The sequence below is a fragment of the Cottoperca gobio genome, chromosome 19 (assembly GCF_900634415.1).
Source record: "Cottoperca gobio chromosome 19, fCotGob3.1, whole genome shotgun sequence".
NCBI classification, from domain to species: Eukaryota; Metazoa; Chordata; class Actinopteri; order Perciformes; family Bovichtidae; genus Cottoperca; species Cottoperca gobio.
Genome location: NC_041373.1, coordinates 830,254 through 855,066, shown reverse-complemented (window position 1 = coordinate 855,066; position 24,813 = coordinate 830,254). Strand labels below are relative to the sequence as shown.

General features: G+C 41.7%; 1 protein-coding gene across 2 annotated transcripts in view; it reads left to right on the top strand.

The window, feature by feature from the left end:
• Positions 1-8,854: 8,854 nt before the first annotated feature.
• atp6v0a1b (ATPase H+ transporting V0 subunit a1b) overlaps positions 8,855-24,813 on the top strand; it is a 33,970-nt gene continuing 18,011 nt past the window's right edge. The window contains exons 1-17 of one of the 2 annotated variants that reach the window (XM_029456248.1): positions 8,855-8,937; positions 11,457-11,619; positions 11,863-11,941; positions 12,565-12,662; positions 12,961-13,089; positions 13,183-13,265; positions 14,350-14,476; positions 14,663-14,745; positions 15,529-15,622; positions 16,537-16,749; positions 18,652-18,802; positions 20,130-20,269; positions 20,377-20,540; positions 21,080-21,170; positions 21,655-21,773; positions 22,693-22,909; positions 24,143-24,250. In XM_029456248.1, the coding sequence (XP_029312108.1) occupies positions 11,503-11,619; positions 11,863-11,941; positions 12,565-12,662; positions 12,961-13,089; positions 13,183-13,265; positions 14,350-14,476; positions 14,663-14,745; positions 15,529-15,622; positions 16,537-16,749; positions 18,652-18,802; positions 20,130-20,269; positions 20,377-20,540; positions 21,080-21,170; positions 21,655-21,773; positions 22,693-22,909; positions 24,143-24,250 (2,013 nt within the window). In that variant the 5' untranslated portion in view covers positions 8,855-8,937; positions 11,457-11,502. Of the gene's footprint in view, positions 8,938-11,456; positions 11,620-11,862; positions 11,942-12,564; positions 12,663-12,960; positions 13,090-13,182; positions 13,266-14,349; positions 14,477-14,662; positions 14,746-15,528; positions 15,623-16,536; positions 16,750-18,651; positions 18,803-20,129; positions 20,270-20,376; positions 20,541-21,079; positions 21,171-21,654; positions 21,774-22,692; positions 22,910-24,142; positions 24,251-24,813 lie in introns of those variants that run through there. The other variant, XM_029456249.1, reaches the window with a different exon arrangement.

Here is a 24,813-nt window from a genome sequence, read left to right as displayed (position 1 = left end):
AGTATTACATTTAGCACTCCCTTTGTCATCAAAGAAAATCCTCATCTTGGATTTAGAAGATTATTGCATAACATCCTAATTATTTTCACAAATTTCTGTTATGGGTACAGTTTCATCCATGACATCAGTTCCAGGTAGGTTACTTTCCAGAACATTTTAAAATGGGATATTCCAGTGATTAAGGCAAGGGTATTTAATGCATATAGCACATGTAACACAAGTAAACAACAATAAAATAGATGGACAAACACTCACATAAAGACAGTTAATCTAATACATATTATTATGTTATAAACCACAGACACACACATACAGACTCAAAATACAGCAGATAATAAAAAACACCCTTACCAGATCTGGATTTTATTTTAGGTATAGTTAGAAAACCTTAGGTCAATATTACTGTCAATATTCGACAATTCTGCGAAACCCCGTTTTCTTCCACACCTTTAGTTTACGCGCCACTACATAAAGGACGCACTTCTTCCTACATTGGCACTGAATGAACATAAGCTGTGAGGTGCAGAGTCATCCAATATGGATTCCTGGGGATGTTGGACTGAGTCAGTGAGAAATGTACTGTGGTGTCAGGAAACCACCAGGAGTCCATCCAGTTCCACCTCCTACCCTCACCCGGCCAACCACTCATCCTTGGATTTCCGTGGCTCCGTCTTCATAACCCCCAACTTGACTGGGAAACAGGCACAATACGCGAGTGGGGGAGGGGCTGCCATCGGACCTGCTTAAAGGGAGCCATCTTGCCAATCGACCGGGGAGCTTCCAGCACCGCCCCCGACATATCCATTGTTCCTGCCTGTTATCACAACTTGAGAGAGGTGTTCAACAAGTCCAAGGCCACGTCTCTGCCACCACACAGACCATATGACTGCGCCATCGACCTTCTGCCTGGCACCACACCCCCGAAGGGCCGTCTCTACTCGCTGTCAGCCCCAGAAAGAAAAGCCATGGAGGACTACATAAACAACTCACTGGCCACCGGCATAATCCGTCCATCATCTTCCCCCGCGGGAGCGGGATTCTTCTTTGTCGGAAAAAAGGATGGCTCTCTCCGTCCGTGCATCGATTACCGGGGCTTGAACGACATTACAGTCAAGAATCGTTATCCTCTACCCCTACTCTCCTCTGCCTTTGAACTGCTGCAAAGGGCCACAGTGTTCACCAAGCTAGACCTGCGGAATGCCTACCATCTGGTGCGGATGAGAGAGGGTGACGAGTGGAAGACTGCGTTCAACACTCCAACAGGACACTACGAATATCTCGTCATACCGTTCGGTCTCACCAATGCCCCGGGAGTGTTCCAGGCGCTGGTAAACGACATCCTCAGAGACATGCTCAATAAGTTTGTTTTCGTTTACCTTGACGACATTTTGATCTTTTCAAAGACTCAGACAGAACACACTCACCATGTCCAGTTGGTTCTACGCCGGTTGCTGGAGAACTCTCTCTTCGTGAAGGCAGAGAAGTGCGAGTTCCACGCCAAGTCTGTCTCATTCCTGGGTTATGTGGTGACCGAAGGCAGCGTTCAAATGGATCTGCAAAGGTGTCTGCTGTGATGTCGTGGCCGGTTCCAGAGACCCGTAAGAAACTGCAGCAGTTCCTGGGGTTCGCCAACTTTTATAGGAGATTCATCCGGGGTTACAGCACAGTGGCAGCACCACTCACTGCGCTGACCAGCGTGAAACAGCCGTTTCAGTGGACAGCAGCCGCTGACAAAGCCTTCAAGACCCTCAAAGCTCGTTTCACCTCAGGCCCTATTCTCCAAATGCCTGACGCTGGACGGCAGTTTGTGGTGGAGGTTGATGCTTCGGATGTAGGAGTTGGAGCGGTGCTTTCCCAACGAGCAGCAGAGGATGGCAAGATGCACCCCTGTGCCTTTTACTCCCGTAGACTGACTCCAGCAGAATGCAACTACGACATCGGCAACCGCGAGCTACTGGCCGTCAAGCTCGCCCTCGAGGAGTGGCGCCACTGGTTGGAGGGGTCTAAAGTTCCGTTTGTGGTCTGGACAGACCATAAAAACCTGGAGTATATCCAGACAGCCAGGAGGCTGAACTCCCGCCAGCGTCGGTGGTCATTATTCTTCACCCGTTTTAACTTCACGCTCTCCTACCGTCCTGGCTCCCAAAATATCAAGCCCGACGCACTCTCCAGGATGTTTCAGAAGGATGAGGCGTCCAATGAGGAGCCAACAACCATCCTCCCAAGCCCCTGTGTTGTTGCTGCCTTGACCTGGGACATTGAGGAGCAGGTCAGAGAAGCCATCCGGAACCAGCCGAGCCCCAGTGCATGCCCCCCAACCGTCTCTTTGTCCCAGCAGATCTGAGGTCTCAGGTGATTCAGTGGGGGCACAACTCTCGCCTGGCCTGTCACCCCGGAATCACACGCACCCTCCATCTGCTCTCCCAACGTTTCTGGTGGCCGTTGATGAGGAAAGATATCCAGGAGTTTGTTAGAGCTTGCCCCACTTGCAACCAGCACAAGACCCCCAGTCAGCCCCCAGCTGGGTTACTCCAGCCTCTGCCAGTGCCCATGCGACCCTGGTCCCATATCTCCCTGGACTTCGTTACGGGCCTTCCGCAATCTGAAGGAAACACTGTCGTCCTCACCATCGTTGACCGCTTCAGTAAAATGACCCACTTCGTGCCCCTCCCAAAGCTGCCAACTGCAAAGGAGACCGCCCGGGTGGTCTTGGAACATGTGTTTCGAGTCCATGGTCTGCCCAGGGATATTGTGTCAGACCGAGGCCCTCAATTCTCTGCGGCCTTCTGGAAGGAATTCTGCGACCTTCTTGGGGCCACCGCCAGTCTGTCATCGGGATTCCACCCACAGTCGAATGGTCAAACGGAGCGCATGAACCAGGAGCTGGAGAAGGCACTGAGGTGTGTGACCTCACGCAACCCCCGTGCTTGGGCCCAACATCTTCTCTGGGTAGAATATGCCCACAACTCGCTCACCAGTTCTGCCACCGGACTCTCCCCCTTTCAATGTGTTTATGGATATCAACCACCTCTGTTTACCAGTCAGGAGGGAGATGCTACCTGTCCCTCTGCGCTCGCCTATGCCCGCCGCTGCCGCCGCACATGGGCCCAGGCTCGCGCCACACTCCTGAAGTCCAGTGCAAGCTATGCTATCGGAGCTAACCGGAGGAGGACCCCAGCACCAGTTTACCATGTCGGACAGAAGGTCTGGTTGTCGGCTCGAGATATACCACTGCTGGTGGAGTCGCGGAAACTGGCGCCTCGCTTCATTGGACCCTTTCCCGTACAGAGGGTCATCAGCCCTACGGCAGTCCGACTACTGCTACCCAAGACCATGAAGGTACATCCCACCTTCCACGTCTCCAAGCTCAGACCTGTACATGAGAGCCCACTGGTCCCAGCAGCACCACCGCCTCCTCCTCCGTGCTTCCTCGACGGTGGCCCCGTCTACACGGTCCGGCGACTGCTCCACTCTCGACGAAGGGGTAGGGGCATCCAATATCTGGTGGACTGGGAGGGTTATGGTCCTGAAGAGAGGTCTTGGGTTCCCGCTGGAAGAATTGTGGATCCGGCCCTCATCACTGAATTCCATCGCCAACACCCTGACCAGCCATCTCTCCGACGGGGTCGGCGCAGGGCTTCTTGCCATGTAGATCCACTTCCAGGCCCTGCTGCCCCTGCTCCGGTGTCTAGTCCTGACCCTGAACCTAGTTCTGAGCTGGGGCCCTCGGATGTCGAGTCTTCTGATGGAGACGGTGCCGCTGAGGATATGGACTCTGACCGCTCAGAGGAATTCTGACCCTCCGCCGGCTCCCCCTCCTCCAGCCCGGCTTGGTGGTGTTTCTTGGGGACTTCTGGAGCCGTCCCTTGGGGGGGGGGGTCCTGTCATGAGCCCTCTCTCTGCCTGGTAACACCACTAATTGTCTGATTACCTCCACCTGTCTCTGCTCTGCTCCACCCTCGTTAACCTACCAGCTGCACTGCATTTACCACTAATCATGCCCTGTATAGAAAGCCCAGTTTTTCAGTTCACACTTGTCAGATCATCTGCAAGATCATCTGCATCGGAAACCTGCCTGCCTGCCTGCCTGCCTGCCTGCCTGCCTGCCTGCCTGCCTGCCTGCCTGTCTGTCTGTCTGCTTTCAACTCTGACTCCTGATCTGTGATCCCGGACCTGTTACTACTACTCTGATCTCCAGCCCCGGTAAACCCGACTTGCCTTCCGCCTTACGACTACGAGTTTTGAATATCCCTGAACTGTACTACTGCCGTGCCTCATTCGGCCCTGTTGTGTGTGTGTGTTTCAATAAAACCTTGATCGCGAAATTGCGCTCCTGGGTCCTCGTCTGTCTGTCCTGACACTGTGGAGCATGAAGTGCTTTAAAGTCTATAGAATTTTGGATTCTGTATTGAACTGGTCCAATGAAGAGATTTACTAATGTAATAAGTAATGTGTTCCTCTTTGCATGTGGTGGTTCAGAGGAATTAAGTATTCCAGGAAATAAGTACTTCCATAAAGTTGGGGGACAGATTAAAGACAGATTTTTATATGTATGGTGCAAAGCTGCAGAGGTGAAGATTTCCTGATGTGAAGTCTCTAGTATGGGCCCAATAGCATCTTTTTTTAGATTGTGCCTGCCTGGTAAATGCCTACATCTTCCGAACCCCACATCTTCAGTTTGTAACACAGACACATTAAAATGTTGTGTTGGGTAGCACTCTTCATGTTGATAACACTGAAGATGAAAAATCATTTTTAGACTGTGGAATTTTTAAAGACATGGTGGGGCAAAAACTACTTTGGACAGATGCAAAAACAGAAAGTGACATAATTTTACAATTTGACATAATGCACTTTTTCACATTGGGCACATTCCTAATTTTTCTGTTATATTGGTCAATTCCCTAGTGTGTATGCATTAATTGGGATGCTCATTTTGGCTTGCAAAAAAACTGACTTGTTTGCAATGTACTTACCGAAATTATTTTAACATGGACTCCTTTTAGTACAGCCAAACACTGAACCATGATAGCGATACTGACTTGTCAGTCATAAGCTGTCTATTTTACAAAATGAACATCATGCTGAATTGAAGAACATTTTTACCTAACGATTGAGACCATAAACCTATTAGGAAAATGTTTATTGAGCTAAGGGGCAAAGCAGCCAGGGAACAGAGAAACATTAGCTGGACAGGGGCGGAGCAAGATTCCCCTGACATATGGGGGGCAGGGCAGAGGCAGAGCAAGGCAACTCAGGGGGACGGCTTAGGAGCTGGACCAATAGTTTTATCTGACCAGGAGGGTGACAAAGAGACAGGACCAAATCAAAATTGGTACTGCCGCAGCTCAACATGACGATGTTGTGACTGCTGCAGCTCAGCAGGGAAAACAGGGATCTCTTTCAGCTCAGCAGGGGGAAGCAGAGCCTGCCTCAGCTTTGCCGGGAGAACAGGGACAGGGAACTGCCGCAGCTCGGCAGGGAGAACTGGGAACTGCCGCAGCTCGACAGGAGCAGGTGTCGGCCAGACCGCCGACGCAGGGACTCGAACTTGCTTGGTGTTGGCCGAGGAGCTGGGCAGCGGAGACTCAGGGTTGCTAGGCAGCGGAGACTTGATGCTGACAGGATGGTGTCTGGAACGGCTTGGTTTCTTCCCAAAAAGCCTGGAAGTCTGATGGATATATCAAGGACCTCCCCAGGCCAGGCCAGTTCCTAAGATTGGGTTTGAGGTTGGAGCCGACGTATCAACGGAAGTCAGGAACTCAAGGTTTATGGAGTGGTAGCTAGCATGCTGAATGCTAACAGGCAGGTGGCTAGCTGACTGGGAAGCAGGCAGCGAATCAGGATGGCAATCGGGGGTGTTTAAAAAGTCTCTAAGCCACTCAGGCAAAAAACTCCTCAGCAAGGGCTTATCATCCACTTTCCTGCATGCCATCCGAAGAGCAGCAGCTTTGTATCCTGTACTAGGCGCTCTTTTCCATTCACTATATAGGCCGGTGAATATGACTCTTCAAAAGAGTCTGCTGGATCCATTTTAATGGTCAGTTCATTCTATCACGGTGCGGTTAAAAAGAAGACCCAAACGTAGTACACACGACAGGCAGGTAGTAAAAATAAAAAGCAAGCTTTAATTAACAAAGCTGAATACAAAACACAGGTACAAAACAAAACTGATGCAGGGAGCAAGCTAAGATAATAAGAAACAGGACAAACCAGGTTGGCACGATGGCGCGAGGGAACACCAGGATCAACACAGAAGGAACAACCACACTAGGAAACATAAACGACGAACTGACAAGGAACAATGGGACACAAAGATATATACAGAAAACTATTCACAAGAACAGGACACAGCTGGAGGAGGCAGACAAAGACAAGAGGGCAGCAGTGTCCTAAGCATCTTACAGACACACGTTGGTACATGATAATAAGAGTGTAAACAATTAAGTGGGGGGGGATAAATCTCCACAGCATGAAAATAAAGGGTGCTATAATCAATATTTGTATAATAACAATAGATCAAATGACGATGTGTTACGTGAAAGGTGTCACTGTTAGTGATGAACCCAAAGAGCAATCCAAACTAGTTCTGAAGGTCCCCTCAAGTCTATAGAGTTTTGTAGTTTCTTTTGGTTTGCTGGCCCACAGCTTTGCTGTCTCAGTTCAGTTTCAACACTCTCAAAGCCTCGTTTTGGACAATGTTAAGTCGCTTTCAGACTTTTGGAAAAAAAATATAGTCCCTATGATTCATTTGAACGACTCTACTCTGTGGACACAGCTGAGGTGGCAGAGCAGAGGGTTCTGGTAAAAACAAAGGTAGGATCATCCATCAAAAAAGTTAAACCTGGCTCAACTCTTTCCGGAACGCAAGACAACACCATCCAGCAAGGATCTGCGTAGGCCAATCAAATACATGCAAACACATTCCTGATTTGTAACGTGAACACCATATTTCTATCCATCATAAAAAAGGCCCAGCAGAGGATGTACTTCCTGCCTCAGGAGGTGGCGATAATAAACCATATATACACCAAACAACATGCCTCCGCCTCTAGAGCCACTTCTACTTTTTTTAAACAGTGCTTTTGGTTGGAACTCCCACTTATTGTTTAGCTGACAAACATAGTGGAGTGTTACCAGCTAAAGACTGAGCTCCCCGGAGTTGGTGGACTTGCTAATGTCGCTCCGTGTTTGCTGGATGTGAATATAGGCAACTGTAAATTAGTCTGTCTCTTTTTTTAAATCTGCTGTGAACTCATTACATTTTACTTTCCATTTTTGGACACACATGAAACTTTTTTCCACCAAACTGCACGTATCACAACAATTGCTACCTCATTATATGTATCTCAATGTTGTTCCCCTAACCCCCTTAATGTTACCTAGATTTTGTGGTGAGGTTATCTTAACATTCAGTGAGTTGAGCCTCATGTAAAATGGAGAAGAGCAGGCAATGGCAGTCAAGTGAAGTGACAAACGTTGCAGTTTCCAGCAGCCTTTTCCACACAGGATGTCACATCAGCATATAGATCTTATTAGGTCAAACCATGGTCCAATGATACTGTATGATATCTATAAGACCAATAATTGAATCTTTACAGTCATCTGTAATTATTGTTTACTCTTTGTGATATGCTATTGAAATTACATATCTGTCATAGACAGCATTTATTCATATTTTTTGTCATTAAATGTAACATTCTTGACCACTGAAAGCTAATTCACGTTCCAAAGCAAAATAATTATAAACATCCTTACAATTACATTCAAAAACAGGTGGTGGAAAATCAGGATTACAAGACATTTGTTTACTTCAGTGACCTGTCAGACATTATTAGACTGCCATAGATTTACATCAATCTGTACAGATGTGTTGTGATGTTTTGTGAAGAACCACCCATCATTAATGCTTATTTCACATCATCAACATTCCATCATCTTTGGACTCATATTTTTTTATTAAAAGCACAACATTCATTTATCAGAATTAACCTTCGTAGTAGCTACATGTCAATAAACATTCAATAAAAAAACTCACAAATTAAAAGAAAAATGAAGAAGGAATCAGAAAAACAATCTCACAACAAGTTCCATTTAGTGTTCAGGAGCTTTTGATCATATCACATGATCATCATGAGCACAAGCAAGAACAAAAAGAAAAGAAAAAAGATAGAAAGTAAGAGTAGGACAAGTGTAAAATAGACATGAAGCAGGTATTCATTAAAACAGTTTGTTACCTCTGTATTCTCATTTGTATTTCTTATTCTAAAGGCCTCTAATACAGCCTGTGTATGAATGGTGGGTGGAGAGGAGTCGATTTTATCTATATATCACAATATCACAAATTTCCTGGAAGGGGCTTTACAATCATGCAACACCCTCTGCCCTCAGACCCTCGAATCAGGTGAGGAAACACTTTAACAGCGAACAATAGAAGAAACTTCAGGAAGAGAAACTGAGGAGGGATCCCTCTCTCAGGAAGGATGGACATGCAATTTCATTTAATAAATCCTTTTGATGTATACATGTGTACAACGTGGATGACATGCTCCAGATAAATCACCATGTCATTGCTGGTGATGTTAAATCCCGGTCAATGTGTCAAATTAGCGGATTTTAAAATGTGCTTCTGGTTGGGATTTTCAAAAATAAAACAACAACTACAACACTATCATGGTTTTGAGCAACAGAAGGCACCACTGTGGGTGATCAACAATATGCCATATGCCTATTTGATATGCATTTCAAATGTGTATCTTTTTTTTTTTTTTTTCTGTACATTTCAAAAAGTACATGTCTGTCGAGTCAATGCTTATATTTCGAAATCGTCTATGTTGGAGCACATTTCCGGTGGACTATATCTAGCTTGACGCACCGCCCTGGACCTCAGCATCCAGCATCCAGCCAGAGAGAGCTGACCAGCTGCATCTTACACAGGTGATTGAATATATATTGGAAAAGTCTTTAATGTAAAATGTAGTAGTTTCAGATTTAGTGTCAGTGAGGGAATTATGATCCATAGTTCTACGATTCATAATATTTGGACGTGTGGGCTGTGAGGACGGTAATAATCTGTTACCGCCAACTGCTTTCTTCGTCGGCGTTTCATGTTCGCAAATGATATATATTTACATAATCAAATGTTTGTCACATGAACTGAGTTGTCCCCGTTTTAAAATATTATGCTACTGTAGCATCTTAATGTTATAAATGAACCTAAATCATATTATAGTGTTGCGGCTGTAATGGGTGCAGCATGTAGGTATATAAGGAAATAAGTATAACAGTAATAATATTCGGGGTTATATGTACATAGGGTGTTATTTGTAAAACACAAGGAGGTGACAAGCGGTGTGAGCGGAGGAGACAGATGCTCACAGAGCTGTTTGGCCGGATGCAGCAGCATCATGGCGTCCTTGAGCAGTGAAGGGCAGAGCTGCGACACAAGCGATGCTCTGCTCTCATGCTAGCTTGGGCTCACAAGAAGCTCGATTTTACAAAGCAGAACGGTTTTTATAATGATTTACAATGTTGCAACCGGGTATTTAGGCTACGTCATTTCGTGTATGAGCAATTATTATTATTGTTATTATTATTATGGTTATTATTATTATTATTATTATTATTATTATTATTATTATTATTATTATTACTTTGTCCATCAATAAGCGTCATTCCCTTTCGTATTTAGCTTCTGCATCTTCGTGTGTAAAGGCTAGCTACAGTACATATGAGGAATGCATGAATATTACTTTGGACTGTTGTATAATAAGAACGATGCTTAAAGTCCATATCATTTACCAATATATAAATATACATTTCTTTAATTGTATACTGTGTTGGTCTATATGTTTACTATTTGTGGTTTATTTGATCTGAACAGTGTAAGATTCTTATGGTGTTTAATGTTTGTGGTGCTTAGAATGTAAACCACATCTAACTGTTTATCTATCTATCTGTCTGTCTGTCTGTCTGTCTATCTATATGTCTGTCTGTCTGTCTGTCTGTCTGTCTGTATCCATCTATCTGTTTGTCTCTGTCTGTCTGTCTGTCTGTCTGTCTATATGTCTGTCTGTCTGTCTGTCTGTCTGTCTGTATCCATCTATCTGTTTGTCTCTGTCTGTCTATATGTCTGTCTGTCTGTCTGTCTGTCTGTCTGTATCCATCTATCTGTTTGTCTCTGTCTGTCTGTCTGTCTGTCTGTCTGTCTATATGTATGTCTGTCTCTATCTATCTGTCTGTCTCACTAACTCTGTCTATCTGTCTGTCTGTCTCTATCTGTCTGTCTGTCTGTCTGTCTGTCTGTCTGTCTGTCTGTCTGTCAAATTTATTTGTATAGCCCAATATCACAAATTATACATTTGTCTCAGTGTGCTTTACAGACTGTACAGGATACGACCCCCTCTGTCCTTAGATCCTCACAGCACACAAGGAAAAACTTCCTAAAAGAAACCTCACAATTAAAATGTTAGAAAGCTCAGAGAGAGACTGAGGAGGGATCCCTCTCCCAGGACGGACACACGTGCTGTAGATGTTGTGTGTACAGGATAAACAACATAGTACAAATACAACATCCATGTGACAGAACTGATGATGTCATAGAGAACTGAGGCCTTTTATTTTTAAAAATATTACCATTCAAGAATTGAGCCAAAGCAAATGACAAAATAATGTAATTCATCATCAGTATTGATGTCAAGAATTGCAGAATTACTCTGCAGAACAGAGTCTCAACAGCAGCTAAACAGGAGCTGCTTTAGCACCTTTATCAGCCAATTTCCACACAGTAAAAAAAAAGCTTGTTGTTGCACATGAGGGTCAGGAGCTGTTGTCTAAGGCTGACACAATAAGCTGATCAATCCATTTGTCAATCAAAAGAAAATTAATTGTCAACTATATGGATATTTGAATAATAATTTCTGTTATTTTTCAAGCAAAAAGTTACTAATTCCAGCTTTTTAAATATGAGGGTCATATATGACATTAACTAAATATCTTTATGTTTTGGTTTGTTGGTTGGCCAAAACATGACATTTGGAGACTTTACCTTTGACTCACTGTTTTCTGACATTTTGATAAAGCAAGTAATTGATTAATCAAGAATTATGAAACTTGATTATGAAAATGATCGTTAGTTCCAGCCAAACAGTTGTCCTCTTTGTCCTGTTGGTAATCCTGCCTTGATTACAATACTACACAATGTTGCACAGTATAGCGTAGTGTAATGTTATAGTACTGTATAGTACCCTCACTGCTCTGTTGTCTTTCACTGCACAGGATATTATATTCTGCAGACAGTACAGTATATTGTTCTAATTTGTATTACTGTAAATAATTACAATAGTTATTTTCAGAAAAAATAATGTTATGTATGTGTTCTTTGACATGACACAGTGGAAACAAAAACATTTTTAAAATCTTTATATCTAATAGTTGTACGTATTTTCCGGACCTAGGTGCAGTGTTTCCGTATTGTAGTAGTGGTGGAGTGTGCTTCTCATCATGGGGGAACTGTTCAGGAGCGAGGAGATGACCCTGGCCCAGCTCTTCCTCCAGTCCGAGGCAGCCTACTGCTGTGTCAGTGAGCTGGGAGAACTGGGCATGGTCCAGTTTAGAGATGTGAGTATCAATGTTCCAGCTGCTATTCCATCCAGCAGCTGAAGGCAGAAATAATCTCATTCATTAAGTTAAAGCCAGTGAAAAATGTGAGAGACCACAGAGGACAGACGTGTTACTCGTTTGCTGTCTTTCATTAAACACTGCACATATATAATGACTTCATACGTAACATTTTCACTTTATTATTTCAGTCATTATTATTCATGTGTCAAAATAATGTTCACCTCTTTGTTCCAATCACAGCTCAATCCAGACGTAAACGTGTTCCAGCGCAAGTTTGTGAATGAAGTGAGGAGATGTGAGGAGATGGACAGGAAACTGAGTAAGTCATGAGACTGCTTCTGTAATCCTCCACCATGTTGTAGTGCCAGCCGGATGTTTGTTAATGTCAGTGTGCCCACCTGCTCTGCATAATATGAAATCTTATGTACCGATGTATGTGCAGGCTGTCTGTCTCAGGAAATGCTTTTATTCTGGCCTTGGTTAACTGCTGAGTTGACCTCGGTCAGGTTTTCATCCAGACTGTGGAGCCATTGTTGCTTGAGCTGTGGGTGCAGTTCTTCTCATTTTTGTGTTTGTTATATGATGAAGCTGCAAATATATTGCCTTTTTATGTAGTACTGTTTGCTTGATAAGTCATTATTATTATTATTATTATTATTATTATTATTATTATTATTATTATTATTATTATTATTATTAAATGAACACTCGGCCAAGCCAATGGTAAAGTGTAGTTCCTACCTATGACCACATAAATATGGTTTACATTTTTTAGTTTAAGCAATGTAAACTTTACAACTCTCAGGCCCATGAAACCTGCAGTAAACCTGTAACCCTTTACAGGGGTGTAAGTGAGAAAAACTAATGTGGAAAAACATAAAGAACTTGGTTTTACACCTTTACATACTGTCAGGTATTGAATCCTGGATTCTCTGTAAACAGGGTTTGTGGAGAAGGAGATCAAGAAAGCTAATATCCCAACTGTGGACACTGGAGAAAATCCAGAGGTGCCTTTTCCCAGGGACATGATTGATCTAGAGGTAACCAGCAATCTGTAATCATTATCATATGATGCACCACCACCATAAATACACAATTATTGAATGTATTATATGGCTTTGAGTTTACTTAAAATGCATGGTAGACTGTCATATTCCAAAAAAACATCCCACTCAGCATCACCTACAATATGAAAATACACATTGTTTTGTGTACAGTATATGCATTTACATGTCTGCATACAGAATATACAATATACAGGATTTATATTTGACAATGATGATGTATGATAGAGCACAGTGTTGCTGTTGCATTTATACTGTTGATGGTGACTGGCAGGCCACCTTTGAGAAGCTGGAGAATGAACTGAAGGAAATCAACACCAACCAGGAAGCCCTGAAGAAGAACTTCCTGGAGCTGACGGAGCTCAAACACATCCTTCGTAGAACACAGCAGTTCTTTGATGAGGTCTGTTTAATTCCCCCTCTCAGAAGTGCACAATAGATCATTGATGTGCCTCTGTAAATAAAGTTACTGGGGTCTTCCCAATGTATCTGATAGATGGAGGATCCCAACCTGCTGGAGGAGTCATCAGCCCTGATGGAGGGCAGTGAGGGGGGCCGCGGGGCCCCGCTCAGACTGGGGTAAGCATGGCAGCTGCATCAAATTCTCTAAGACACATTCTCCACTTGTCTTGGAAAATATTGAAATAGTAATATAATAATAATAATAATAATAATAATAATAATAATAATAATAATAATAATAATAATAATAATAAGCTGTATTTGTATAGCACCTTTCATACAAGAATTGCAGCCCAAAGTGCTTCACAGCAAAAAACATAACAATTAGTACAAAAATAGACAGAATAAGAGCATTTACAGTACAATAATCACAGTGTTGATGTAAATGAGTCTGAAGTACCATTATAAAAATAGCCGAATTAAAATAGTATAAAATAGCAGATAAAGTAGCAGATAAAATAGTACAAAATAGCAGATACAATAGTATAAAGTGCAGATAAAATAGCAGATAAAGTAGCAGGTAAAATAGTATAAAATAGCAGATAAAGTAGCAGATAAAATAGTACAAAATAGCAGATAAAATAGTATAAAATAGCAGATAAAGTAGCAGGTAAAATAGTATAAAGTAGCAGGTAAAATAGTATAAAATAGCAGATAAAGTAGCAGATAAAATAGTACAAAATAGCAGATAAAATAGTATAAAATAGCAGATAAAATAGCAGAATTAAAATAATATAATATAACAGAATTTAAATTGTATAAAAATAGCTGAATTAAAATACATTCAATGTTAAACCAGGCATGGCAAAAATGTATGAAATCATTTAGTGGCACCATTAAGGCTAATATAAAAATATATAAAATATCACCATTAAAAGGCTAAAGTAAAAAGATATAAAATATCACTATTAAAAGGCTAAAGTAAAAATATATGTTTTTAGCTTGCTTTTGAAACAAACAAAACTTCTTACTTTTACATCCGTCACCACTGAGTTAGGTTTGTATAATAGCTGGTAGCTACCCAAGCAAGGTAGTTAGCTAGCCTGCTGACCAAGGATGATTAAAGTCGGGTAATGAACATTACAAGTTGTCATTGCCATTTATATATCAGCCTTTTTAAAGAACAAAAGACTGAATATGCACATACTGTAGTTTTCTTTTGCATTATCTACTCTGACCGCTGTTTCTTTTGTTTTTGCAGGTTTGTGGCTGGAGTGATCAGCCGGGAGAGGATTCCAACCTTTGAGAGGATGCTGTGGAGAGTGTGTCGCGGTAACGTCTTCTTAAGGAAGGCAGAGATTGAGGACCCTCTGGAGGACCCTGCCACGGTCAGCACACATAACGTACAATCATACAGACAAGTACAAAGAAACATTAAGAAGAAAAAGTACAAAAATCAGTCATACCCATTCTTAACATTTGATAACTAGACATTTTTAAATATATAACAGATCCATGACTCATCTGTGAGTTGTGTTTTCTAGTTTTCTAAAAACTTCTTCTCTTTCCAACAGGGAGACCAAGTCCACAAATCAGTGTTCATTATCTTCTTCCAAGGTGACCAGCTGAAGAACAGGGTGAAGAAGATCTGTGAGGGGTGGGTGTTATGGTGGAAGATGCATTCATAATATTACATGAGATATTTAGGTATAACAGTGAAAATGGCCATGAAAGGTAAGAATGAAAGAATATGAGCAGAACTGTATCTGGCCATAACTACAGTGGGATCCTCAAGAACGCTGTCTGTCCAGACTAGCAAGAAGGGGACATGGTGCCGTCATAGACCCCAGAAATCAGTGGACGAGCCTGGTCAACATTTTGACCAATGGTCAATGTTCAGCATTCTCCTGGAGCTAACATCTAGTGGCCATCAAATAAATTCCAGGCACTCCACTGAGTTTACACCTGGTTATCTTGCCCTGGGCTCAGAGACATTTATATCTAGTTATAACTACATTTATATTAGAGTCCTAGTTAGAATATATTAGAAAGACATGGGTGTTTACCTGGCAGCTAAATAATAAATGGTTATGGAAAATTTAGGTTTCAGTGTTTTTGGATCTTGAGTATTATATATTATATATATTAGGCACTCAAATTTAATATTTTCAGCCTCTGCTGCTTCGACTTTGAACAATTAAAAAATTATTTGGCTCTTGCAAGTCCACAACCTGATAGAAATGCAGTACTAACTCACTGGAGTACCTTTTTAAAGTATGCTCCCCCTGCTGTTTGCAATCTCCACAATGCAAGAATTCTTCATGTCTGCTTGATAAACACGAGTTAGAAAGAAGAAAGCATAATGGAAACATGGAGAAAGTACAGCACAGTGTGTGTTGGATGCTTTGAGTTGACTCTGTCAGTGGGTGTATTTTTCCAGGTTCCGTGCCTCTCTCTACCCGTGTCCAGAGACTCCCCAGGAGAGGAAGGAGATGCTGGCTGGAGTCAACAGCCGCATCGACGACCTCCAGATGGTACGTGTGTCACTGTAATGGATCTTTACCTCCCATCACTAACATCACACACACATTCAATAACACAAAAGAAGGTTCTTCTTCAGGTTAGTTTACATAGAGGGGGTTGGCCTTGGTGTAAAGCTTGCTTATTGCTTAAGCCACTAGCCATTAGCTGTGCAATTATTATTTTTATTTAATCATTTTTCAAAAGGGTGTTTGAACTCTTTATTACCTGCTGCTCACTAAACAATAAGATATGAATCAGAAACGTTGCAGAACAGGATGTCTGTGTTCAGGTTCTTGCTTAGATTTCCTTTAGAGAATGTATTTCCATCAAATAACAAAAGCCCTCATGGTGTAAACGGGTGTTTTCTTATGCATTAGTTTCTTTTCTGTTTTGAGATTGGTCCTGTCTCATAGTGTTGCGGTTCTCTAAAGTTTGCCCTTATTAAGCCTGGAAAAATCCTGTTTCTGCTTGAGAGGTCTGCTCTCGTCTCAGCCTGCCAACCAAATACAATGTATTACACTCTGCTACAATAGTGCACTTTACTCAGGTTTAAATAGAACATATCATTCTGTGCATAAACATGAGTCCAGGAGAAAGTACAGTAAGATCAATACACTTTCTACCATTTGTCATGTTTACGTTACAAATTCTACACATTCCAGATGTTTAGCCCACATTATGTTTGTATCACAACACAGATGGAGTACAACAAACGAAAAGTGAAGAAATAACTTTTAAATGAATAAAAATAATCAATAATAATGAATTCAAATAAAAGTACTTACCAAACCAGCGGTGTGTGCCATGGTTAGCACTTCATTATAACACCTCCTCTCAGTTGAGCCTATAACACCACCCAAACATGCAGTGTTGACTGCACCAGGATCTATCATCTAAAACAAACGGCCCCACACTGCAACCGTAGGTGCTGAACCAAACAGAGGACCACCGTCAGCGAGTGCTGCAGGCTGCCTCCAAGACCATGCGGGTGTGGTTCATCAAAGTGAGGAAGATGAAGGCCATCTACCACACACTGAATCTGTGCAACATCGACGTCACCCAGAAGTGTCTGATTGCTGAGGTGTGGTGTCCCGTCTCAGACCTGGACTCCATCCAATTTGCTCTGCGCAGAGGGACGGTGAGTTGTTTTTTTTGGTTTGGTTGTGTATTTATTTATTTACACTGATCACATAATCAATTTTATATTCTTGTTTTTGTTGTGTTGTGTAGAGGTATCACATATGTCTCTCTTCTTGCCCTGCACACATTGCTTCTGTACAGTCAAAGGCAACAATCTAAAGTGTTTTTAGATATTATTGAGCTATCTTAGACCTTTCTTTTAGCTGGCTTTATACCAGCAGTTTGACTTCAGCATGAGTATAGTCTCAGCTTTACTGACTCTCTACTCAAAGCCGTGTGTGCTCTTGTTGTTATTGTGAGCTATATTGTAAGTGCTGCAAACAGGGTCTGAAATGACAGTGTTTCCTCAGCTGCCACTGTGTGACTGTGGCAGGTCACTCAGCATTTCTACCAGCCACTCAATGTTTTGTCTGCCACTTCTGAAATCTATAAGGAACACTTTAGAATTGTAAATTCTTTGTCTTCTTGTCAGAACTGTCAGTGTCAGAAAGTAAACAATTATGGAATATATCATGTAACCTTAATGCCTGACTATCTTTTACTTTGGAATTGCTCACAACACCATCAAGTATTACTGGGCACATTACATTACCTTACATTAACTACAGGGACAGTCTTCCTGGAGCAGTTTAGGGTTAAGTGCCTTGCTCAGGGGCTCAGTGGTGGCAGCCCTGGTATTGAACTCTGTGTGGAAGGCGTACCACTAGGCCATCACCACCACATGGTTATCTTGCTTAGAGACTGCACATGTATAACTAATTATAACTAAATTGATATTAGAAAGTCCTCGTACAAATTAGAAATGTGTAAAAATAATAAATCCTATTGGTTATGGGAAATGTAGGATTCAGTGTTTTTGGAACTCTAGTCATATTAATGACTTAAATGTTTTATTTTTGTATCTGTCACTTACAAGTCCCCATCTTTATGTGCTGCACTAGACATGCATCATAAACACGAGTTAGAAATATTAGATATCTTAGATCAGAGGTGCCCAAAAGGTTGATTGCGAGTGTAGTGTGGGTAGATCGCGCACCGTTAGAAAAATGTGTACATATGTATATATTTTTTTAACAGTTTTTTATCTACCCCCAACGGAACCCCGCGCCCCCAGAAATTCAAGTTTTTTGATTTTTTTCTTGCCCTGCGCATTCACCACTGTTTCGCTCCCGCACACACACCTAAAGTCAGAGACAGAGCGGAGGAAAGGAGAGGAGTGGAGTGAACTACGCACCAGCAACCCCCCACCCCCCGTCGCAGAAACCTGTCTGTCATTCAACATTCAGCATTTGTGAGGACCCATTGTGTTGTTCAGTTTGTAGAGAAGAAGAGGTCTAGCCAACAGATGTTGATGGCAAATAACAAAACTCACCACGACAGGTAGTACTGTGACCCCAGAGTAATGTAAGCAGTGCTGAGGTCACAGACTTTCTTAGGCCCCCAGCTGGTTCTCACCTTTACTGAACTCAACATTACCTGTTAGGCTGTTGGAATTGAAGTGATAGTGCACTACGTTTTGTTGCTGCCCACTAAAATGTAACAGGATTGCACCAAATAAATAACAGTAACAACATTGTCAGTTGGTCCACTGGAGAACAATATTGTGCGTTATCACTGCAATACATACATACATACAATAAGCGACTTTGAGGTCTTGAAAAGCGCTATATAAATTCAATTTATTATTATTATTATTACGTTTGTACAACTGAATTACAAGTGCCAAAGCCAAAACAAACACCAAACATATATTAATAGGCTACAGTATTCATTTCAGTCGGACTTTAAAACTGACACTGTAAATGTACTATAAATCAGGAGGTTGCCTCTGTAAGTCATCTGTTCTTACTGTTACAACACGGGCAGTATGTGACTGAGAAGTGAGGGCTGTATTTGACAGGAGAGGAGCGGCTCCACAGTGCCGTCCATTCTCAACAGGATGCAGACCAAGCAAACTCCACCTACCTTCAACAAGACCAACAAGTTCACGTCAGGCTTCCAGAACATTGTTGACGCCTACGGCATCGGAAACTACCGGGAAATCAATCCAGGTTATACAGGAATTCATTTATCTATATTTTAATTGATTATGCATCATATTAGTTCATATTTGAGTTCATGATCAACTTTTTCTTATTATTTTCTTATTTTCAACGACAAAATACTGACAAGCAAATTCACAAATAATGGATTGTAAGCGCTATATGTCCAGGTCTGATTCACTAAAGATATTGCACTAATGTTATTTACTTTATGGCAAAGAATAAATGTTGCCTTTGTGGCAAAAACACAACAATGAAGGGGGGGAAGGAAAAAGTTAATTTTCAGAACGCAAGCTTCAGGTCTTGACCGACCAGGTGCAGGGACATTCCTCAAAACTTCAGGCAGAAACCCCAGAAACCTTCTTGGGATTTACTATCACAGTCTGTCAGTGTGATGGTGTTTTCAAACGTGCACCTTCAGACTGTAGAAGAAGATATCATCATTTGAAGCAGAGGACAAGCTTCTCAAGCAGGCACCACTGCAGCTTCAGTTGCCACCAACTCTGAAGACGCTAATCATTTTACTGTGCTGATCTTTGTGATGAGGCGAGTTACTTAGTTTAAATATGTGCAAATAACACAGGAGCACCCTATGCCGGTGCCTTGAGAATTACAGTTTATTTGTGTCTTATTTGTGCAGGTTTAGCGGTCGCTAAAGCCAAACAATCCTTTTGTGAATTGGCCCCAGTGTCCACAGAGTGGGTTTATCTCCGTGGTCATTTTTGTGGCTGTTGTTTAGTCATATTTGAGTACTGTAACTTCTCATAGTGCTCAGACGCTTCAGTGACCTCAACTGTAACTTCTTAAAAGCCTTTCAGCAGTTTTCCAAGTGCATAATCACACCAATTCCTGGTAAACCTTTACTGTGAAATGTCTGCCCGAAGTATCAAGTTTCATTGACATATAGAAAACGACATCAACTAGAATTGACGAAACAACGTTTTTTACCAAACAGCTTTTTAGTTTTTGTTGTGCAACATCATTAATTGCGGCTCTGATGAGCCCATGAGTTTGGTTGATTGTGGTTTCAAGTTGCTAGTCAGAAAAATCCTTTTAATTTCACAAACTGCTCAACCCTTATACAAACTCCTAACCCCCCCCACACACATAGATTATGCACACAACAATTCTGTAAATGTAATATTCTACAATTTCTACACATTTCAATAACTTTCTATAATACAAATGTTCCTTTAATGTGGCATTGATTCAATATTATGATCGTTAATGGACTGTTATATATGTGGACCGATACATTTGACTGACGATGTTTGAGTGGTTTTGATTGTTTGAGTCTTGTGTGTGATCGTCCCGTCCTGTGTGTCACATGCTACAGCTCCGTACACCATCATTACTTTCCCCTTCCTGTTTGCGGTGATGTTTGGTGACATGGGTCACGGTACACTGATGACCTGTGCCGCCCTCTACCTGGTCATCCGAGAGAGTCGCCTCGTCGCCCAGAAGAGTGACAACGAGGTAAAACATAAACAAGTTATCCATGAATGAAAGGCTTTGCTGTCCAACTTCACAGTGCACATTTTAAACATACACATCAGATATTTCTAAGTTGTGTGTCTCTGTAGATTTTCAACATGGTGTTTGCTGGCCGCTACATCATCCTGCTGATGGGGATCTTCTCCATCTACACCGGCATCATTTACAACGACTGCTTCTCCAAGTCACTCAACATGTTCGGCTCTGGGTGGAGCGTCAGGCCCATGTTTGGATCCAAAGGAGCCAACTGGTCGTAAGTCAGCCACTGTTTTCTTCAAGTTATTCCAGTTTATCTCCCACATATCATAAGATGAAGTACAGAACAATGCTTTAGTTTTGAATCTTTGCAAATATTTGGCATGGAAATTGTCAAAACATATCAAAGGAATGATTCAACATTTTGGGAAATGCTCCAATATTTGCTTTCTTTCTGAGAGTGAGATGTTTCTCTTTGCCAGTTTTCACGAAGCTTCCTAGAAAATAATCAGGGACCTGAAAAATAAACTGTTACAGATTCAGTATTTAGAAAACTGACCAAAATCTTCAGATACTGTCATGAAAATGTAATTTGCATGATTGCGTCGAAACCCTCTTACACCAGTGATTTTCTGTTTATCCATTCTCTACCTTCTCAGTTCTCATCATATAACATGCCGTTTGCATTCAAGTGATTTTTAAATCTTATTACAATGCTCTATGTGGTTGATTCATGTTCTAAAATGTATTGCTGCAGCAGGTGAATAATCTGCTTCATTTCAATACATTCATTAATTCCCCACTGATCTGTCCTAGGTTTGAGACACTTGATGGAAATAGAGTTCTGCAGTTAGACCCAGCTGTTCCTGGTGTCTTCAACGGGCCCTATCCACTCGGAATTGACCCGGTAAAATCTGCAACTCACTAAAACAACAAAAATAAGTGACTTGCAGTTGTTTCTCTTGTTATAATCACAGTATTGAGTGTGTATAATCCATTGTTGTCCAAAAAACCTCAATGAGCCTCACTGCCTCACAGGCTGACATGTTATTTCATTATCACAAACACACACTGTAGTTTATTTTGAATCAATCGCACATACACTGTCCTGCTGCCACAAATACTCACTAGAACACCAAATGTGGATTAATCCTCCACTGAAAATAGTCCCCACAAATGTACTATTTTCTCCTATTTGAGTAGCTCAGCTGTTTTAGGAAATTATTGAGCATTGTTTTAAATAAAAATAAATATTTGTGAGCTGCTTTTAATTATGACATCATCAGTAAAAAACAGTTGGCTGTTTTTTACTGAACAAATTAAAGCAACATAAGGAACAGTCACAGCTTGGTTGGTCTCAAACATTGTACCTTGTTGTGTAATCTCTGCAGATCTGGAATGTTGCCACCAACAAGCTGACCTTCCTCAACTCATTCAAGATGAAGATGTCTGTGATCCTGGGCGTCGTCCACATGCTGTTTGGAGTGTCTCTCAGTCTCTTCAACCACCTGTAAGTGATGAAGATCAACACCTGAACTATTGGCTGTCTTCCTCGCTTCTTCACTTCCCTTATTTACAACGAAGTCACTACTATTCCATTTGAGAAGAAAACGTTTGGATATTTTGAAATCAGGGTTCCCATCATGCTTTAGGTAGTGTACACAGAAAGTGAGCTCCCTGGCCTTTGTGTTTTGAATATCCGTTGAAATTTTGGATCTGCCGAAAGTTTTGCCACCGCAGCAAAAGAAAAGAAAACATTCCACCATCGATCATCAGCTGATCCACTGCCTCAATACATACATGTTTGTTACTTTCCCCGTGAAGCTTTCTTTATGAAAAGTTGGAAGCTGGTTGGAAACTGTTTTGGTTGACAATGCCAGTGATATCTAAGTCCTTCACTTTCACCTGCTGGTTGATATATTTGAACTGTAGACCAACATTAGGGAAGTGACAGGAGTGTATCTATGTTCCCCTGGGTCCTGTGTGTCTCAGCTTAATGTCACATTAACAAGACCTTACAAAGGGTTTTATGTTCTCAGCAATGTATTATGTTTATCTAGGTCACATTTTGAAGTCATCCACTAACAGCTTACAGCTTACTAATGTTATACTCCCTAAAAACCTACGCCTTCAAATTTGCGGGCAAGAAAGTTTTCCTTTCTTCTCTTCAGACATCGATATCTTCACATTGGCTAAACAGATTTGTACCATTAAAACTGCATTTGAAACATCCATCTCCCTTCGTTGGTTTGCAATGTTAGTTTGTATCAAGAACACAGGAGCCTGGGAACATAGTACCATGGGAACACAGGGATGACCCCAGTTATACTATTAAATACATGCCACACCAGACTCTCCATCATAGACATAGCATTGCTATTATAAAATGTGCTTTGTTTGTGTTGTTAACTGACTTCACTGCACTGCAGGTACTTCAAGAAGCCGCTGAACATCTTCTTGGGTTTCATCCCTGAGATTGTCTTTATGGCCAGCCTGTTTGGCTACCTCGTTCTGTTGGTTTTCTACAAGTGGACAGCCTATGATGCCTTCACCTCCAAGGACGCACCCAGCCTGCTTATCCACTTCATCAACATGTGTCTCTTCAATTACAACGACCCCACAAACAAACCTCTCTACAGGGGACAGGTGCTCCCGCCCTCATACCCCTCCCTCATTCACTAGTATGGTTGAACCCTGCTAAAGAGGTGCATATTATTATTGAACTTGTTCGTCTGGTCTGCCTCAGCTACAGAACAGCTGCACTGGAGCTGGCAGGAATTTTGTGTCTCGCACTAGAATACTTCTTTAGGAGTTATTCTTGCCAAGTTGTCAGATCCTCCAAAGGACTGTTAAAGTATGTTAAAGGATAGTCTTTCATTACTGTAGTATCCTTTACTAGTCAAGTATTGCCAGAAGGAGATGTGATTGGACAACTCTTTTGCACAGCCAGTAACATGTTAGTAACCAGCGTTTAAACCTAGTTTAGTCTAGTTTTATATCTAACTTACTGAGTTGAGAGCAAGCGTCAACCTCCTGTGCTGAGAAATAAAGCCAAATAAGTGCCAATAAAGTCCACCGACGATCCTCCTTTTTGCCCATTTTTGGATTAGCCAAGTTTGGTTAGGCAAAGTCAGCACTGCCAAGATGGCGATGGCCCCCCACTTTGAGCTTCACAATGGCACTTCAGCAACCTATGGGTGAAGTCACAGAGACAGAGAGCTTGTTGTGACTAATGAGCTGTCACTTTCTGTGCTGACACCTTGAGCGCTCATCTCTTCCATTTGTCCAAACATTTGATGTGTTCAGCTGACTCAACCAACCCTGCTGTGCCTATTATGGGACTCTGTCTGTTCTTGATATGATTGGCTGTTGGTACATCATTGAGCAATTAACAGTATATGGAAGTTTCTCAGTATCATATACAGTAGAGGCAGTGCTTTCTCTCACATTTAAAGTTACCGCTTACTTAGTTATGTACATACAAGGAGGTGAAATAAGATAGATGCATAAAAAATGTTTAAAAATGACAATAATTAATATTGTTATGATGTAAAGTATATATATATGAAGTTGAAGATCCAAACCACAGAGAACATTCTTGAAGAAAAGTCTGCTCTCCTATTAACAACTTCAGTTAATATAAGCATAATCTGTTATGTCCCCAGATCAGCACATTACTATCATTGGATTAAAACAACAAATAACTGTAACAACTACCTGTGTTGCAAGAAAGCGAAGGAAAGCTTGTATTTGTCCGAGAACAAGACAGATGTGTGTGTTTTTTGTCCCAGCAGTGAGGGGAGGACTGAGTCAGACGTCTTCTGATCACTGCTACACATCACCAACACCTTGTTAACCTCTCTGTGTTTGAATCTGTAGATGGGGATCCAGGTTTTGTTGGTGCTGATTGCCCTTGCATGTGTACCCTGTATGCTGATTGTGAAAACTATGGTGCTTCGGCGTCAGCACCTGTGGAAAAAGAAACTGGTATGTGGATCTGACCCCACCTATAACCTTACTGCCACCTTTGATGAATAACATGTATAACCTTTCTTATATCCTTTTTTTCCCAATCATATTCTGCCATTCATTTCAATACACATCGTATTGTGTAATGTGGTTGGTTGTGTTGCCATGAAAAATGCTTAAAGCCTGCCTTGGTAACGCTTCTATTTTGGTGGTACATTTGGTAAAAATACTTCAAAGACTGAGGGCACCCTAACAGCTCTTATTCTACCTATATCTTTGAGGAGTTCTTATCCAAAATGCTCCACATCCAACAATATGAATTACCTAAAAACCTGTCAGCCTGGTGCTCTCATTGCTCTCGCTGTTTGTCTTAAACTTCAAAGAAATGCAGTCCCATAAGACTGAAGAGAGGAGTCAGAAGAGTGAGTGTCCTACATAGTAACTTGTAAGGGGAGTGCCAGTCAGTGTACTTTTTGGCACCTAGTCTTTTGACACAATATATTAACTATTTAGTTATTTGATTGTAGTTTTAATTAACCAAAACTAAAGAAATCTGGTCAGTGAAATGTCAGATTGTCGTT